Raw genomic sequence first — 15,600 nt, forward strand, 5'->3', positions numbered from 1 at the left:
CTCATGCACCTGTTGCCAATCACCACATCACTATTTAAGCCTGCAGTTGCCAGGCAGTCAGGCTGGCGACATCACCCTCTATACACCCTTGTCACTCATGCTTATGATCCATGCTCTAATTGTTGTTCCAAGTAAGTTTTCTTTATTCATGCCATAGTTTGCAAGTTTTGTTTTACGTCCATAGACATAAAACACCTTCTTTCTGTCATGTCCTGGTGATCATGTTTAGTTTGACTAGGTTCTGTTTGGTTTTTAGATTTGGTCAGTTCCTGTTTTTTCACTCCCTGCTTTGTTTCCTTGACAACCTATTAGTTTTCACCTGTCCTCATGTCACGCCCCTGATTCATTTGGACTCATGCACCTGTTGCCAATCACCACATCACTATTTAAGCCTGCAGTTGCCAGGCAGTCAGGCTGGCGACATCACCCTCTATACACCCTTGTCATTCATGCTTATGATCCATGCTCTAATTCTTGTTCCAAGTAAGTTTTCTTTATTCATGCCCTAGTTTACAAGTTTTTTTTTACGTCCATAGACATAAAACACCTTCTTTCTGACATGTCCTGGTGATCATGTTTAGTTTGACTAGGTTCTGTTTGGTTTTTGGGTTTTGTCAGTTTCTGTTTTTTCACTCCCTGCTTTGTTTCCATGACAACGTATTAGTTTTCACCCGTCCTCATGTCACGCACCTGATTCATTTGGACTCATGCACCCGTTGCCAATCACCACATCACTATTTAAGCCTGCAGTTAGTTGCCAGGCAGTCAGGCTGGCGACATCACCCTCTATACACCCTTGTCACTCATGCTTATGATTCATGCTCTTTTCTTGTTCCAAGTAAGTTTTCTTTATTCATGCCCTAGTTTACAAGTTTTTTTTTACGTCCATAGACATAAAACACCTTCTTTCTGTCATGTCCTGGTGATCATGTTTAGTTTGACTAGGTTCTGTTTGGTTTTTGGATTTTGTCAGTTCCTGTTTTTTCACTCCCTGCTTTGTTTCCTTGACAACCTATTAGTTTTCACCTGTCCTCATGTCACGCCCCTGATTCATTTGGACTCATGCACCTGTTGCCAATCACCACATCACTATTCAAGCCTGCAGTTGCCAGGCAGTCAGGCTGGCGACATCACCCTCTATACACCCTTGTCACTCATGCTTATGATCCATGCTCTAATTGTTCTTCCCAGTAAGTTTTCTTTATTCATGCCCTAGTTTGCAAGTTTTGTTTTACGTCCATAGACGTAAAACACCTTCTTTCTGTCATGTCCTAGAGATCATGTTTAGTTTGACTAGGTTCTGTTTGGTTTTTGGATTTTGTCAGTTCCTGTTTTTTCACTCCCTGCTTTGTTTCCATGACAACCTATTAGTTTTCACCTGTCCTCATGTCACGCACCTGATTCATTTGGACTCATGCACCTGTTGCCAATCACCACATCACTATTTAAGCCTGCAGTTGCCAGGCAGTCAGGCTGGCGTCATCACCCTCTATACACCCTTGTCACTCATGCTTATGATCCATCCTCTAATTCTTGTTCCAAGTAAGTTTTCTTTATTCATGCCATAGTTCGCAAGTTTTTTTTTTTTTTATGTCCATAGTTCTGCTTTTGATAAGATCACGGGTACAAGCGGCCAAAATGAGTTTCCAGGTCCCTCCCTTAGAGATAGGGTGAGAAGCTCTGCCATCCGGGAGGAACTCAAAGTAAAGCCGCTGCTCCTCCACATGGAGAGGAGCCAGATGAAGTGGTTCGGGCATCTGGTCAGGATGCCACCCGAACGCCTCCCTAGGGAGGTGTTTAGGGCACGTCCAACCGGTAGGAGGCCACGGGGAAGACCCAGGACAGGTTGGGAAGACTATGTCTCCCGGCTGGCCTGGGAACGCCTCGGGATCCCCCGGGAAGAGCTAGACGAAGTGGCTGGAGAGAGGGAAGTCTGGGCTTCCCTGCTTAGGCTGCTGCCCCCGCGACCCGACCTCGCATAAGCGGAAGATGATGGATGGGTGGATGGAGTTCTGCTTTTGTGCGAGTTTTTGTTTTTATAGTACTTTTGAGTGTTAAAATTAAAAGATGTCATGTCCTCGGGAAAACAATCCACACCATAGTCCTAGTCTTGACACTTTCTCTCGTATTACCACTCGCACGGCTCCGCTAGCATCACAGCTATCGTTACCCATGGTGATACCTCTCTGCTCTGCAAGGGCGTGTACATGTGTGACGAGGAGGGACAAGAAAGTGCGAGGCGAGCCTGCAGCTAAAAGCAACTGCGTGAGAACGTATACTCCAATATCACGATATAGTCATTTTCTATATCGCACAGACAAAAGTGCGATATATTGAGTATATCGATATAATGCCCAACCATATGATGTACTGCGTATTTGTTTTCCTGTGGTATTACAAGTCAACATGACACGGTTGTGTCCATACTGGCACAGTTCTCATGTGCTCTGCAGTGTTAATAAATCAAGGCTCTTCAGTGAATGGGACTCAAGGCACTGGGATGTTGTCATCTGTGTCTAATTGGACCATCAGTTCCCGCACTGCACCTCACATGTGTGCGCCAGGCTGTCTGAGGCAGTCTTATTATAGAGAAAGGCATCAGGCAAATCTGTGTGCAGCAGCTGTGGCCTCGGTCTCCTGTGGCTGGAAGGTCTGAAGCGCGCCCCTCCCCAACTCTGTACCAAATCAGACAGGAGGTTTTCTAAATAGCTAATAAATCCCACGTTTACTCCAAATACTCCAATCCAGATCAGTGCGATTCACAAATAGCATGATGTCATAGGAACACAACAGCATATACATCCATCCATCCATCTTCTTCCGCTTATCCGAGGTCGGGTCGCGGGGGCAGCAGCCTAAGCAGGGAAGCCCAGACTTCCCTCTCCCCAGCCACTTCGTCTAGCTCTTCCCGGGGGATCCCGAGGCGTTCCCAGGCCAGCCGGGAGACATAGTCTTCCCAACCTATCCTGGGTCTTCCCCGTGGCCTCCTACCGGTTGGACGTGCCCTAAACACCTCCCTAGGGAGGCGTTCGGGTGGCATCCTGACCAGATGCCCGAACCACCTCATCTGGCTCCTCTCCATGTGGAGGAGCAGCGGCTTTACTTTGAGGTTCTCCTGGATGACGCAGCTTCTCACCCTATCTCTAAGGGAGAAACTTGACACCCGGCAGAGGAAACTCATTTCGGCCGCTTGTGGCTTTTAATGCTTCACAATCAAGCACTTATGTTAACATACCGAACAGATGTTTTTTGGGAAAAGGTAAACATTTGTTCAGTATTTTAACATAAAAGTGTTAAAATGCTGCTAGTGAAGGCGACAGGTGATTAGATAACAAGGCCCACCTGGGCCATCTACTCACCCGTTGGATTTTGTGGCTTTTAATGCCTCATAATTTAACACTTTTATGTTAAAATACTAAACAGATGTTTATTGGGATAAGCAGCATTTTAACACTTTTTTGTTAAAATACTGAACAGATGTTTAGCTTATCCCAATAAACGTCTGTTTAGTATTTTAACATAAAAGTGTTAAAATGCTCCTAGTAAAGGCGACAGGTGATTAGATAACAAGGCCCACCTGGGCCATCTACTCACCCGTTGGATTTTGTGGCTTTTAATGCCTCACAATTTAACACATGTTAAAATATTAAACAGATGTTTATTGGGATATGCAGCATTTTAACACTTTTTTGTTAAAATACTGAACAGATGTTTATTAGGATAAGGTAAACATATGTTCAGTATTTTAACATAAAAGTGTTAAAATGCTGCTAGTAAAGGTGACAAGTGATTAGATAACAAGGCCCACCTGGGCCATCTACTCACCCGTTGGATTTTGTGGCTTTTAATGCCTCACAATTTAACACATGTTAAAATATTAAACAGATGTTTATTGGGATAAGCAGCATTTTAACACTTTTTTGTTAAAATACTGAACAGATGTTTAGCTTATCCCAATAAACATCTGTTTAGTATTTTAACATAAAAGTGTTAAAATGCTGCTAGTAAAGGTGACAGGTGATTAGATAACAAGGCCCACCTGGGCCATCTACTCACCCGTTGCATTTTGTGGCTTTTAAAGCCTCACAATCAAAAACTTTTATGTTAAGATACTGAACAGATGTTTATTAGGATAAGGTAAACAGCTGTTCAGTATTTTAACATAAACGTGTTAAAATGCTGCTAGTAAAGGCGACAGGTGATTAGATAACAAGGCCCACCTGGGCCATCTACTCGCCCGTTGCATTTTGTGGCATTTAATGCCTCACAATCAAAAACTTTTATGTTAAAATACTGAACAGATGTTTATTAGGATAAGGTAAACATCTGTTCAGTATTTTAACAATAAAGTGTTAAATGCTGCTAGTAAAGGCGACAGGTGATTAGATATCAAAGCCCACCTGGGCCATCTACTCCCCCGTTGCATTTTGTGGCTTTTAGTGCTTCACAATCAAACACGTTTATGTAAAAATACTGAACAGATGTTTATTGGGATAAGGTAAACATCTGTTCAGTATTTTAACATAAAAGTGTTAAAATGCTGCTAGTAAAGGCGACAGGTGATTAGATAACAAGGCCCACCTGGGCCATCTACTCACCCGTTGCATTTTGTGGCATTTAATACCTCACAATCAAAAACTTTTATGTTAAAATACCGAACAGATGTTTATTGGTACAAGGTAAACATCTGTTCAGTATTTTAATATAAAAGTGTTAAAATGCTGCTAGTAAAGGCGACAGGTGATTAGATAACAAGGCCCACCTGGGCCATCTACTCACCCGTTGCATTTTGTTGCTTTTAGCGCCTCACAATCAAACACGTTTGTGCTAAAATACTGAAGAGATGTTTATTGGGATAAGGTAAACATCTGTTCAGTATTTTAACATAAAATTGTTAAAATGCTGCTAGTAAAGGCGACAGGTGATTAGATAACAAGGCCCACCTGGGCCATCTACTCACCCGTTGCATTTTGTGGCTTTTAGTGCTTCACAATCAAACACGTTTATGTTAAAATACTGAACAGATGTTTATTGGGATAAGGTAAACATCTGTTCAATATTTTAACATAAAAGTGTTAAAATGCTGCTAGTAAAGGCGACAGGTGATTAGATAACAATGCCCACCTGGGCCATCTACTCACCCATTGCATTTTGTGGCTTTTAGCGAGCGCCTCACAATAATAAACTTTTATGTTAAAATACCGAACAGATGTTTATTGGGATAAGGTAAACATCTCTTCAGTATTTGAACATGACAGTGTTTAATTGTGAGGCCTTAAAAGCCACAACGGGTCCATCAGACCCACAAACGCTAGCTGAGTAACAACAATATGAACATTACACAAGGGTTAAAACACAAGGGAAAGTTTGCGACCTCTTAGTATTCACGTAAAGGTTGCAAACAAAACCCTTTTTAAAGGAAACACATTCTACTCACGTTCGTGACAAATATACAGAACTAACAAACGCATGCTAAAAATACCAGACCCTTTTGCAATGCTTGATAGGAAAGGGGCTTTCATGACTCCATTATTTATGTACTCTTTATATACTTCATGGTGAAATCTTACATTTCAATCTATTCATAGCTGTGGAAGGACCTTTTTTTTTTTATGCGTTCTCTCAACATTGTTTTAGTTGAGGCCAGTGAGTGAGTAACACACACAGCTAATGAGACACTGCATGCTTCTGAGCAGACATCTTTGTTGCTAGGCAGCAGTACCCTCAGTACCGTTATTTGTCATCCCAGAAGGGTTATCAGAGAGTTCTCTGACCCAAAATCTTGTTTTATGTAGAGCGGCGTTTCTGGATGTTGTTGATATAAGGCTTTCGCTTTGCATATTAGAGCTTTAACTTGCACTTACAGATGTAGAGACAAACTGTATTAAGTGACAGTGGTTTTTTGAAGTTTTCCTGAGCCCATGTGGTGATGTCCTTTAGAGATTGATGTTGGTTTTTGATACAGTGCGGTCTGAGGTATGGAAGGTCACGGTCATTCAATGTTGGTTTCCGGCCATGCCGCTTATGTGGAGTGATTTCTCCAGATTCTCTGAACCTTTTGATGATATTATGGAGCGTAGATGTTGAAATCCCTAAATTTCTTGCAATGTCACTTTGAGAAACGTTGTTCTTAAACTGTTTGACTATTTGCTCACACAGTTGTGGACAAAGGGGTGTACCTCGCCCCATCCTTTCTTGTGAAAGACTGAGCATTTTTTGGGGAAGCTGTTTTTATACCCAATCATGGCACCCACCTGTTCCCAATTAGCCTGCACACCTGTGGGATGTTCCAAATAAGTGTTTGATGAGCATTCCTCAACTTTATCAGTATTTATTGCCACCTTTCCCAACTTCTTTGTCACGTGTTGCTGGCATCAAATTCTAAAGTTAATGATTATTTGCAAAAATGTTTATCAGTTTGAACATCAAATATGTTGTCTTTGTAGCATATTCAACTGAATATGGGTTGGATAGGATTTGCAAATCATTGTATTCTGTTTATATTTACATCTAACACAATTTCCCAACTCTTATGGAAACGGGGTTTGTAATTATATACATTCATTTTAATTTTCCTGAAGGAATCATTAAAGTACTATCCATCTAATTATCTTATCAGACAGAAAATAAGCAAATATCACACTTATTTGAGATATTTCATCTTACTTAGATTTCAGTTTTTGCACTTGCACTTAAACAAAATGCAGACCTCCTCTGTTTTCTTTTATGCGGTCTTTCATTCCTTTTCCTCATTCTCTTCACAATGAACTTGCCTGCATGCCCGTTTTATTTATCCTTCACGTCCTCTTCCGCTGCCGGATTTTTTTTTAGCATTTGCTTGCCATCCACGCTTGGTTTTTTTTTTACGTCCTGTTCCTCCTCATCTCATCCTTTCCCCATCTCATTGTGTAGGTGTTCCAGTCAACAGCCGTGTCTCCTCCAAAATCCAGCAGCTGCTCAACACTCTGAAAAGGCCCAAGCGGCCGCCCTTGCGAGAGTTCTTTGTCGACGACTTTGAAGAGCTTTTGGATGGTAAGCTCGTCCGGAAGTCATGTTGTCAAGCACTCAATTTTATTCACTTGATTTTTTCGGGCTTCCAGAATGATCAACCATAAGTTTCAGCTCGTTCTGACTTCTGTAAGTCATTTAGGGTGGCAGTAACACATGCAGCCGTCCGCCCATTTTCTACCGCTTGTCCCTCTCGGGGTCGCAGGAGCCTATCCCAGCTGCACTCAGGCGGAAGGCATAAACAACTTTCCATTCCATTGACTTACCTTGCACTCGGTGTAGTGTTGAGGATGTCAGCTCGTCATGTTTGAAGTGCTTTTTTCCTGCATTTTCTGGTAATAGGCTGACTATCCTCAATTATTTTAGCCTCAGCACGCTTTACGAATCCAAAATACGTCCAGACTTCAGATTTTGTCCGTTTACTAGGAGGGCAAAATCTCAAGAGTGAAGTCCTTGAGTTGTTTTCCACCATTGCAAACCGGAGAGGCCGTTGCTGCTACGCTTCCAGGAAGTGAGCAATGTCACCTAAAATGCATTAACAAAAGACTTTTTCATTTATTTATTTATTATAATAAAAAATTAAACAGTATTACTTGCATCCGGAATTTTACCGCAATTTATCATACCGTTTACTGTTAAATCCCTAACACATATATACAGTACATATATTTATTTATATATATGTATGTATAGATATATATATATGTGGAAGGGGGCATTGCCTGCGGGCCTGCCGCGGAAGGGGTTGTGCCAGTACCGGCCTTGAAGACAGCGACAGGTGAGTAGATTGCCCAGGTGGGCCTTGTTATCTAATCACCTGTCGCCTTTACTAGCAGCAGCCGGAGCGAGACACATTGTTGGAGCTGAAGAAGGAGCCAAAGAGAGACGGATAGAGACTCGGAAAAGACAGTTTGCTGGAAAGCAAAACACTTGCACTGTTTTATGAAAATAAAACAGTGTTGTACCCCTGATCCAGGCTCTCGTGGCGGCGTGCGGTGGTCCGAGGAACCCACTAGAGGGCAACCTCTACAATATATATGTATATCTATATATGTATATGTATGTATAGATATATATGTATATCTCTTTAATATATATATGTATATGTCTGTGTTTATACATGTATGTATATACATAGACAAATATATATGTATGTATATACATGTGTCCATCCATTTTATATATATATATATATATACACACATGTATATATATATATGCATATATATATATGCATATATATACATGTATATATAAATATATTGAGATATACATGTATGTATATGTATATATATTCATGTATATATCTATATATACATATATATGTATATATATATATATATATATATACATGAATCCAACCATTATTTATATATATATATATATATATATATATATATATATATATATATATATATATATACATGTATATATAAATATATTGAGATATACATGTATATATACATATATATGTATATATACATGTACGTATATGTATATATATTCATGTATATGTACATGTATATATCTATATATACATATATATATAGATGTATGTAGATATATAAGTATTTGTATATATATGTATCCATCCCTCCATCCATTTTTACCGCCTTTTCCCTTTCGGGGTGGCGGGGGGACGCTGGCGCCCTATCTCAGCTACAATCGGGCGGAAGGCAGGGTACACCCTGGACAAGTCGCCACCTCATCGCAGGGCCGTATATATGTATGTAGATATATAAATATTTGTGTATATATATATGTAGATATATAAATATTTGTGTATATATGTATGTAGATATATAAATATTTGTGTATATATGTATGTAGATATATAAATATTTGTGTATATATGTATGTAGATATATAAATATTTGTGTATATATGTATGTAGAGATATAAATATTTGTGTATATATGTATGTAGAGATATAAATATGTGTGTATATATGTATGTAGATATATAAATATATGTATGTAGATATACAGCCTATACATAAGTGTGTCTGTGTGCTTTGGCCCTGCGATGAGGTGGCGACTTGTCCAGGGTGTAGCTGTGATAGGCTCCAGCACCCCCGCGACTCGGAAGGGGACAAGCAGTAGAAAATGTTCTTTGTTTACTTCAAAGAACTTTTTTGGGTCACTGATCTGAAATACTTATGCTTTCCATATAAATGCAGCAAAGTTGCAGCATTAAGTTTGTTAGATATGTAAAATTTATTTGAAAACATCACGCGGGACAGATTTTTTTAAAATTAAACTAATAATGTCTCGCGGGCCAAATTGAAGACGCCGGCAGGCCACACTTTGTCCCGCGGGAAGTGGTTTGGATACCTTGGTCTAGATTACTTAATTGTCTAAATTCTCATTATTGACCATTTAGTATGCACATGTGCAGAAAGCTTCATAAATATAATCAAAGACACATACTTTTGTTATTATTAGTATTAACATCTCGTCATTTTTTCTAAAGTTTTATGCTTTTTTTGCTTTGTTTTTCCTTTTATTTTTTTATTATAAATTTTTGGGTTTGTTACATTGCAACTCAGGACTACCACTAGTCCAAGGCGAGGCTGTACGGTCTTGTGGAGGTGTCCTTCATATCTAGGTCTCTGGAGTAAAATACAAACTCTTTCTCGTTTTTCACTTTCAGGGATTTGTGTACCGTGTGGGAATTCCGTACACGTCAGTAACAAACCATATGGAAAATTTGATTTATAGATCCATTTACCGTTACAGTCCTTGCATCTGGACAAGTCTTTGTACCCGCCAAATTGGCAACTGTAATCCCTCTTGCTATGTCTTCTTATTCCCTGGCAGACCAGGTGTGTATGGAGGTAAGAGGCGGTGTTACATGCATACTGACACACAACAGGTAGTATCGCAGGAAGAGATTCTCTCGCTAGACATGTCCTTGCCTCTATGTCAGGGGTGTCAAACTCAAATACAGAGTGGGACAAAATTTTAAACGGAACAAAGCCGCGGGCCAAGGTTGAACAAATGAACCTTTTAATAGGGACCCAAACAAGTTTTGCATTAAATATCGAACAAGCAAGGCTTATATAACTTTAGTTACATGCAAAATCCAGGTTCAAATAATAATAATAATAATAATAATGATTACAAAAATATCAATGGCATATCAAATAAAATTTAAATAAAAATTCTATGCCTTTTTTTCTATTTGCAATCTTCTGAGGTAAGTATCAAATTTTTTCCACATGCTAATAATACATTTGAAAATAAAATAACAATAATGAATGAACCAAACATTCAAGCCTTGAAGTAGCAAGAGAAAAGGCACAAATAAAACGTTAATTATTGGTCAGTTTGCTGGAAGTTTCCCGGAAGAGTTAGTGCGGCAAGGGGTTCTGGGTATTTGTTCTGTTGTGTTACGGTGCGGATGTTCACCCGAAATGTGTTTGTCATTCTTGTTTAGTGTGGGTTCACAGTGTGGCGCATATTTGTAACAGTGCTAAAGTTGTTTATACAGCCACCCTCAGGGTGACCTGTATGGCTGTTGACCAAGTATGCGTTGCATTCACTTGTGTGTGTGTGTGTGTGTGTGTGTAAAAGCCACGCTGTTAGTATGGAGGAAAAGCGGACGTGATGACAGGTTGTAGAGAACGCTAAAGGCAGTGCCTTAAATGCACGCCCCCAATATAGTTGTCCAGGTGGAAATCGGTAAAAATTCGGGAAAATGGTTGCCCCGGGAGATTTTCGGGAGGGTCACTGAACTTCGGGAGTCTTATCGGGAAAATTAGGCAAGTATGAGTATTAGCGGTGAATGCAGTGTTACAGCGGCACCGACGCTGTATAACAGCGGCGGGCCAGCTCTAATGCTAAATTGATATTGCCTCAAGGGCCAAATTAAATTACACGGCGGGCCAGAGTTTGACACTCATGCTCTATATATATACAAACCCCGTTTCCATATGAGTTGGGAAATTGTGTTAGATGTAAATATAAACAGAATACAATGATTTGCAAATCCTTTTCAACCCATATTCAGTTGAATATGCTACAAAAACAAGATATTTGATGTTCAAACTCAAAAACTTTTTTTTTTTCTTGCGAATAGTAATTAACTTAGAATTTCATGGCTGCAACATGTGCCAAAGTAGTTAGGAAAGGGCATGTTCACCACTGTGTTACATCACCTTTTCTTTTAACAACACTCAATAAACGTTTGGGAACTGAGGAAACTAATTGTTGAAGCTTTGAAAGTGGAATTCTTTCCCATTCTTGTTTTATGTAGAGCTTCAGTCCTTCAACAGTCCGGGGTCTCCGCTGTCGTATTTTACGCTTCATAATGCGCCACACATTTTACATGGGAGACAGGTCTGGACTGCAGGTAGGTCTTTTTTTACAAAGCCACTCTGTTGTAACACGTGCTGAATGTGGCTTGGCATTGTCTTGCTGAAATAAGCAGGGGCGTCCATGAAAAATACGGCGCTTAGATGGCAGCATATGTTGTTCCAAAACCTGTATGTACCTTTCAGTATTAATGGTGCCTTCACAGATGTGTAAGTTACCCATGCCTTGGGCACTAATGCACCCCCATACAATCACACATGCTGGCTTTTGAACTTTGCGTCGATAACAGTCTGGATGGTTCGCTTCCCCTTTGGTCCGCATAACACGATGTCGAATATTTCCAAAAACCATTTCAAATGTGGACTCGTCAGACCACAGAGCACTTTTCCACTTTGCATCAGTCCATCTTAGATGATCTCGGGCCCAGAGAAGCCGGCGGCGTTTCTGGATGTTGTTGATAAATGGATTTCGCTTTGCATAGTAGAGCTTTAACTTGCACTTACAGATGTAGCGACCAATTGTATTTAGTGACAGTGGTTTTCTGAAGTGTTCCTGAGCCCATGTGGTGATATCCTTTAGAGATTGATGTTGGATTTTTATACAGTGCCGTCTGAGGGATGGAAGGTCACGGTCATTCAATGTTGGTTCCCGGCCATGCTGCTTACGTGGAGTGATTTCTCCAGATTCTCTGAACCTTTTGATGATATTATGGAGCGTAGATGTTGAAATCCCTAAATTTCTTGCAATTGCACTTTGAGAAAGGTTGTTCTTAAACTGTTTGACTATTTGCTCACGCAGTTGTGGACAAAGGGGTGTACCTCGCCCCATCCTTTCTTGTGAAAGACTGAGCATTTTTTGGGAAGCTGTTTTTATACCCAATCACGGCACCCACCTGTTCCCAATTAGCCTGCACACCTGTGGGATGTTCCAAATATGTATCAGTATTCATTGCCACCTTTCCCAACTTCTTTGTCACGTTTTGCTGGCATCACATTTTAAAAATAATGATTATTTGCACACAAAAAAAAATGTTTATGGCTTTGAACATCAAATATGTTGTCTTTGTAGCATATTCAACTGAATATGGGTTGAAAAGGATTTGCAAATCATTGTGTTCTGTTTATATTTACATCTAACACAATTTCCCAACTCATATGGAAACGGGGTTTGTATAAATATAACATTTTTTTCCCCTCCTCGTCTGACGTCAGCGCTCTTCAGAGTCCCACCCACGTCTTACAAATTTAAGATCAGCAATTGTTGCGATTTTTTTTTGTCTCCTGTATGGAGGAGAGACCACCAGGTGTGCTCAGGGAGTGTTGCAGGCAAGCTAAGCCAAAGAAACACAGACACACATTGTGGACCAGCCCTTTTTTTTTTCCCCCTCTGGTAGGAATTCCTCCATTCCTCAGCAGCCCATCGTGGCTTTTGGGTGGTACCTTAGCCGGGCTGGATAAATAGTGGGCGAATGAAAACACAGCAGGATTAGTGACACCTCAGCAGGTAACTGTAGAGCTGAGGTCTCTGCGGTGTGTATGCAGAGAAACCTTTTTATGGTGGAAGTGTTTTGTCCGGCAGACTCACTCCAACAACTTGGACTTTGAAGGAGAATATTTATGTGGAGAAAAGTTACGATGGCAGAAGTTATACAAAGTTGACGACATTGCTATGTTTTTTTTTCTGCGACTTATAGTCCGAAAAATACAAACCTCAAAACAAATGAAGTTGGCACGTTGTTTAAATTGTCATGATCCGCTACTTGGATCAGTGCATATTCTGGTTTTGTTCTGTTTTTGTATCACGTCCTGTTTGGTTTTTGTCTTCCCTAGTTCCTGGTGGCACTCCCTGTTTGTTTCCGGTGCCATAGTTACTCATTAGTGTCACCTGCCTTTTCTTTTGTTTGTCACGCGCACCTGCTCTGTGATTATCCATCTCTATTTAAGCCTGTCCTTTTTTGTCATTCGTCCTCGCAGTCTAATTTGCTTTTCTAGCAATAGGTTAGTTCATTTTTTTTTTTAGTTAATTATATTTATATAGCGCTTTTCTCAAGTGACTCAAAGCGCTTTACATAGTGACACCCAATATCTAAGTTACATTTAAACCAGTGCAGGCAGTCTAATTTGCTTTTCTAGCAATAGGTGACGTCGCTATCCCCGCTTGTGTTAAATACCTTTTGATATTTGTTAGCTTCCATGCTATTCGTTTGTGTATTCCCCAAGCTCACATGCTAGCGTCTTTTGTTTTTTTCTAGCTCACATGCTAGTTCTGTTGTTTTTTGTCTATAGTGCCCTTGTGCAAGTTCCTTTGTTCTTAGTTTGTTTTATAGTATAAATAAATCATGTATGAACAGAGGTGGGTAGTAACGCGCTACATTTACTCCGTTACATCTACTTAAATAACTTTTGGGATAAATTGTACTTCTAATAGTAGTTTTTATGCAACATACTTTTACTTTTACTTGAGTATATTTATAGAGAAGAAACGCTACTTTTACTCCGCTCCATTTATCTACAATCAGCTCGTTACTCGCTACACATGCTAGTTCTGTTCACTCCGTTACATCTACTTGAGTAACTTTTGGGATAAATTGTACTTCTAATAGTAGTTTTTATGCAACATACTTTTTCTTGAGTATATTTATAGAGAAGAAACACTACTTTTACTCCGCTCCATTTATCTACAATCAGCTCCTTACTCGCTACACATGCTAGGTCTTTTGTTTTTTGTCTATAGTGCCCTTGTGCAAGTTCCTTTGTTCTTAGTTTGTTTTATAGTATAAATAAATCACGTATAAACAGAGGTGGGTAGTAACATCTACTTGAGTAACTTTTGGGATAAATTGTACTTCTAATAGTAGTTTTTATGCAACATACTTTTACTTTTACTTGAGTATATTTATAGAGAAGAAACGCTGCTTTTATTTCGCTCCATTTATCTACAATCAGCTCGTTACTCGCTACACATGCTAGTTCTGTTGGTTTTTGTCTATAGTGCCCTTGTGCAAGTTCCTTTGTTCTTAGTTTGTTTAATAGTATAAATAAATCATGTATAAACAGAGGTGGGTAATAACGCGCTACATTTACTCCGTTACATCTACTTAAATAACTTTTGGGATAAATTGTACTTCTAAGAGTAGTTTTAATGCAACATACTTTTACTTTTACTTGAGTATATTTATAGAGAAGAAATGCTACTTTTACTCCGCTCCATTTATCTACAATCAGCTCGTTACTCGCTACTTTGTTTTTTTTTATCGATCTATTAATGCACGCTTTGTTTGTTTTGATTTTGTCAGACACGCATTCAAAGTAGGATCTACGCATGCCTGCTTTTCACCAATCAAATGCAGTCACTGGTGACGTTGGACCAATCAAACAAAACCATGTGGTCACGTGACCATCATACGTCGAATCCGACCTAAAAAAGTTGAAGAACTTATTGGGGTGTTACCATTTAGTGGTCAATTGTGCGGAATATGTACTGTACTGTGCAATCTACTAATAAAAGCCTCAATCAATCAAAAGTGTAAAGGAAAAAAGGCACTTTTTATTTCAACCGTACTTCCCGTCAAAAGCCTAAAGACTGATCGCACAGTTCCTGTCTTCACAATAAAAGTACCGCTCCATCGCGCCTGCGCTAACAAAATAAGAGTCTCCGAAAGCCAGCGCAAACAAGCTAGCAAGCTACGGAGTTTGCCGCCAATGTATTTCTTGTAAAGTGTATAAAAACCAATATGGAAGCTGGACAAATAAGATGCCAAAAACCAACGACTTTCATGTGGTATTAGACAGAAAAGAGGAACTTTTTTTCTCCTCCATTTGAAAACGTGGACATTATCAGCACTATATTGTCTGATTCCAATCAATGCAAGTCATCAGAATCAGGTAATACACCAACTTATATTCTTGTCTTCATGAAAGATAGAAATCTATATGTTAAACATGCATGTATATTCATTAAAACACCTTCAACATGTCAACAAAAACGGCAAAATAAATAACTCTAAATCATATACTGTATATGTATATATATATATATATATATATATATATATATATATATATATATATATATATATATATATATATGTATATATATATATATATATGTATATATATATATATATATGTATATATATATATATATGTATATATATATATATATGTATATATATATATATATATATGTATATATATATATATATATGTATACATATATATACATATATATGTATATATATATATATATATATGTATATATATATATATATATATGT

General features: G+C 39.0%; 1 protein-coding gene across 4 annotated transcripts in view; it reads left to right on the forward strand.

Moving 5' to 3' along the window:
* dip2a (disco-interacting protein 2 homolog A) overlaps nt 1–15,600 on the forward strand; it is a 287,322-nt gene that overhangs the window by 188,934 nt on the left and 82,788 nt on the right. For all 4 annotated transcript variants that reach the window (XM_061880114.1, XM_061880115.1, XM_061880116.1 and 1 more), the window contains one exon: nt 6,913–7,032. In XM_061880114.1, the coding sequence (XP_061736098.1) occupies nt 6,913–7,032 (120 nt within the window). The remainder of the gene's footprint in view (nt 1–6,912; nt 7,033–15,600) is intronic.

Source organism: Nerophis ophidion, linkage group LG19, assembly GCF_033978795.1.
Source record: "Nerophis ophidion isolate RoL-2023_Sa linkage group LG19, RoL_Noph_v1.0, whole genome shotgun sequence".
Lineage (NCBI taxonomy): Eukaryota > Metazoa > Chordata > Actinopteri > Syngnathiformes > Syngnathidae > Nerophis > Nerophis ophidion.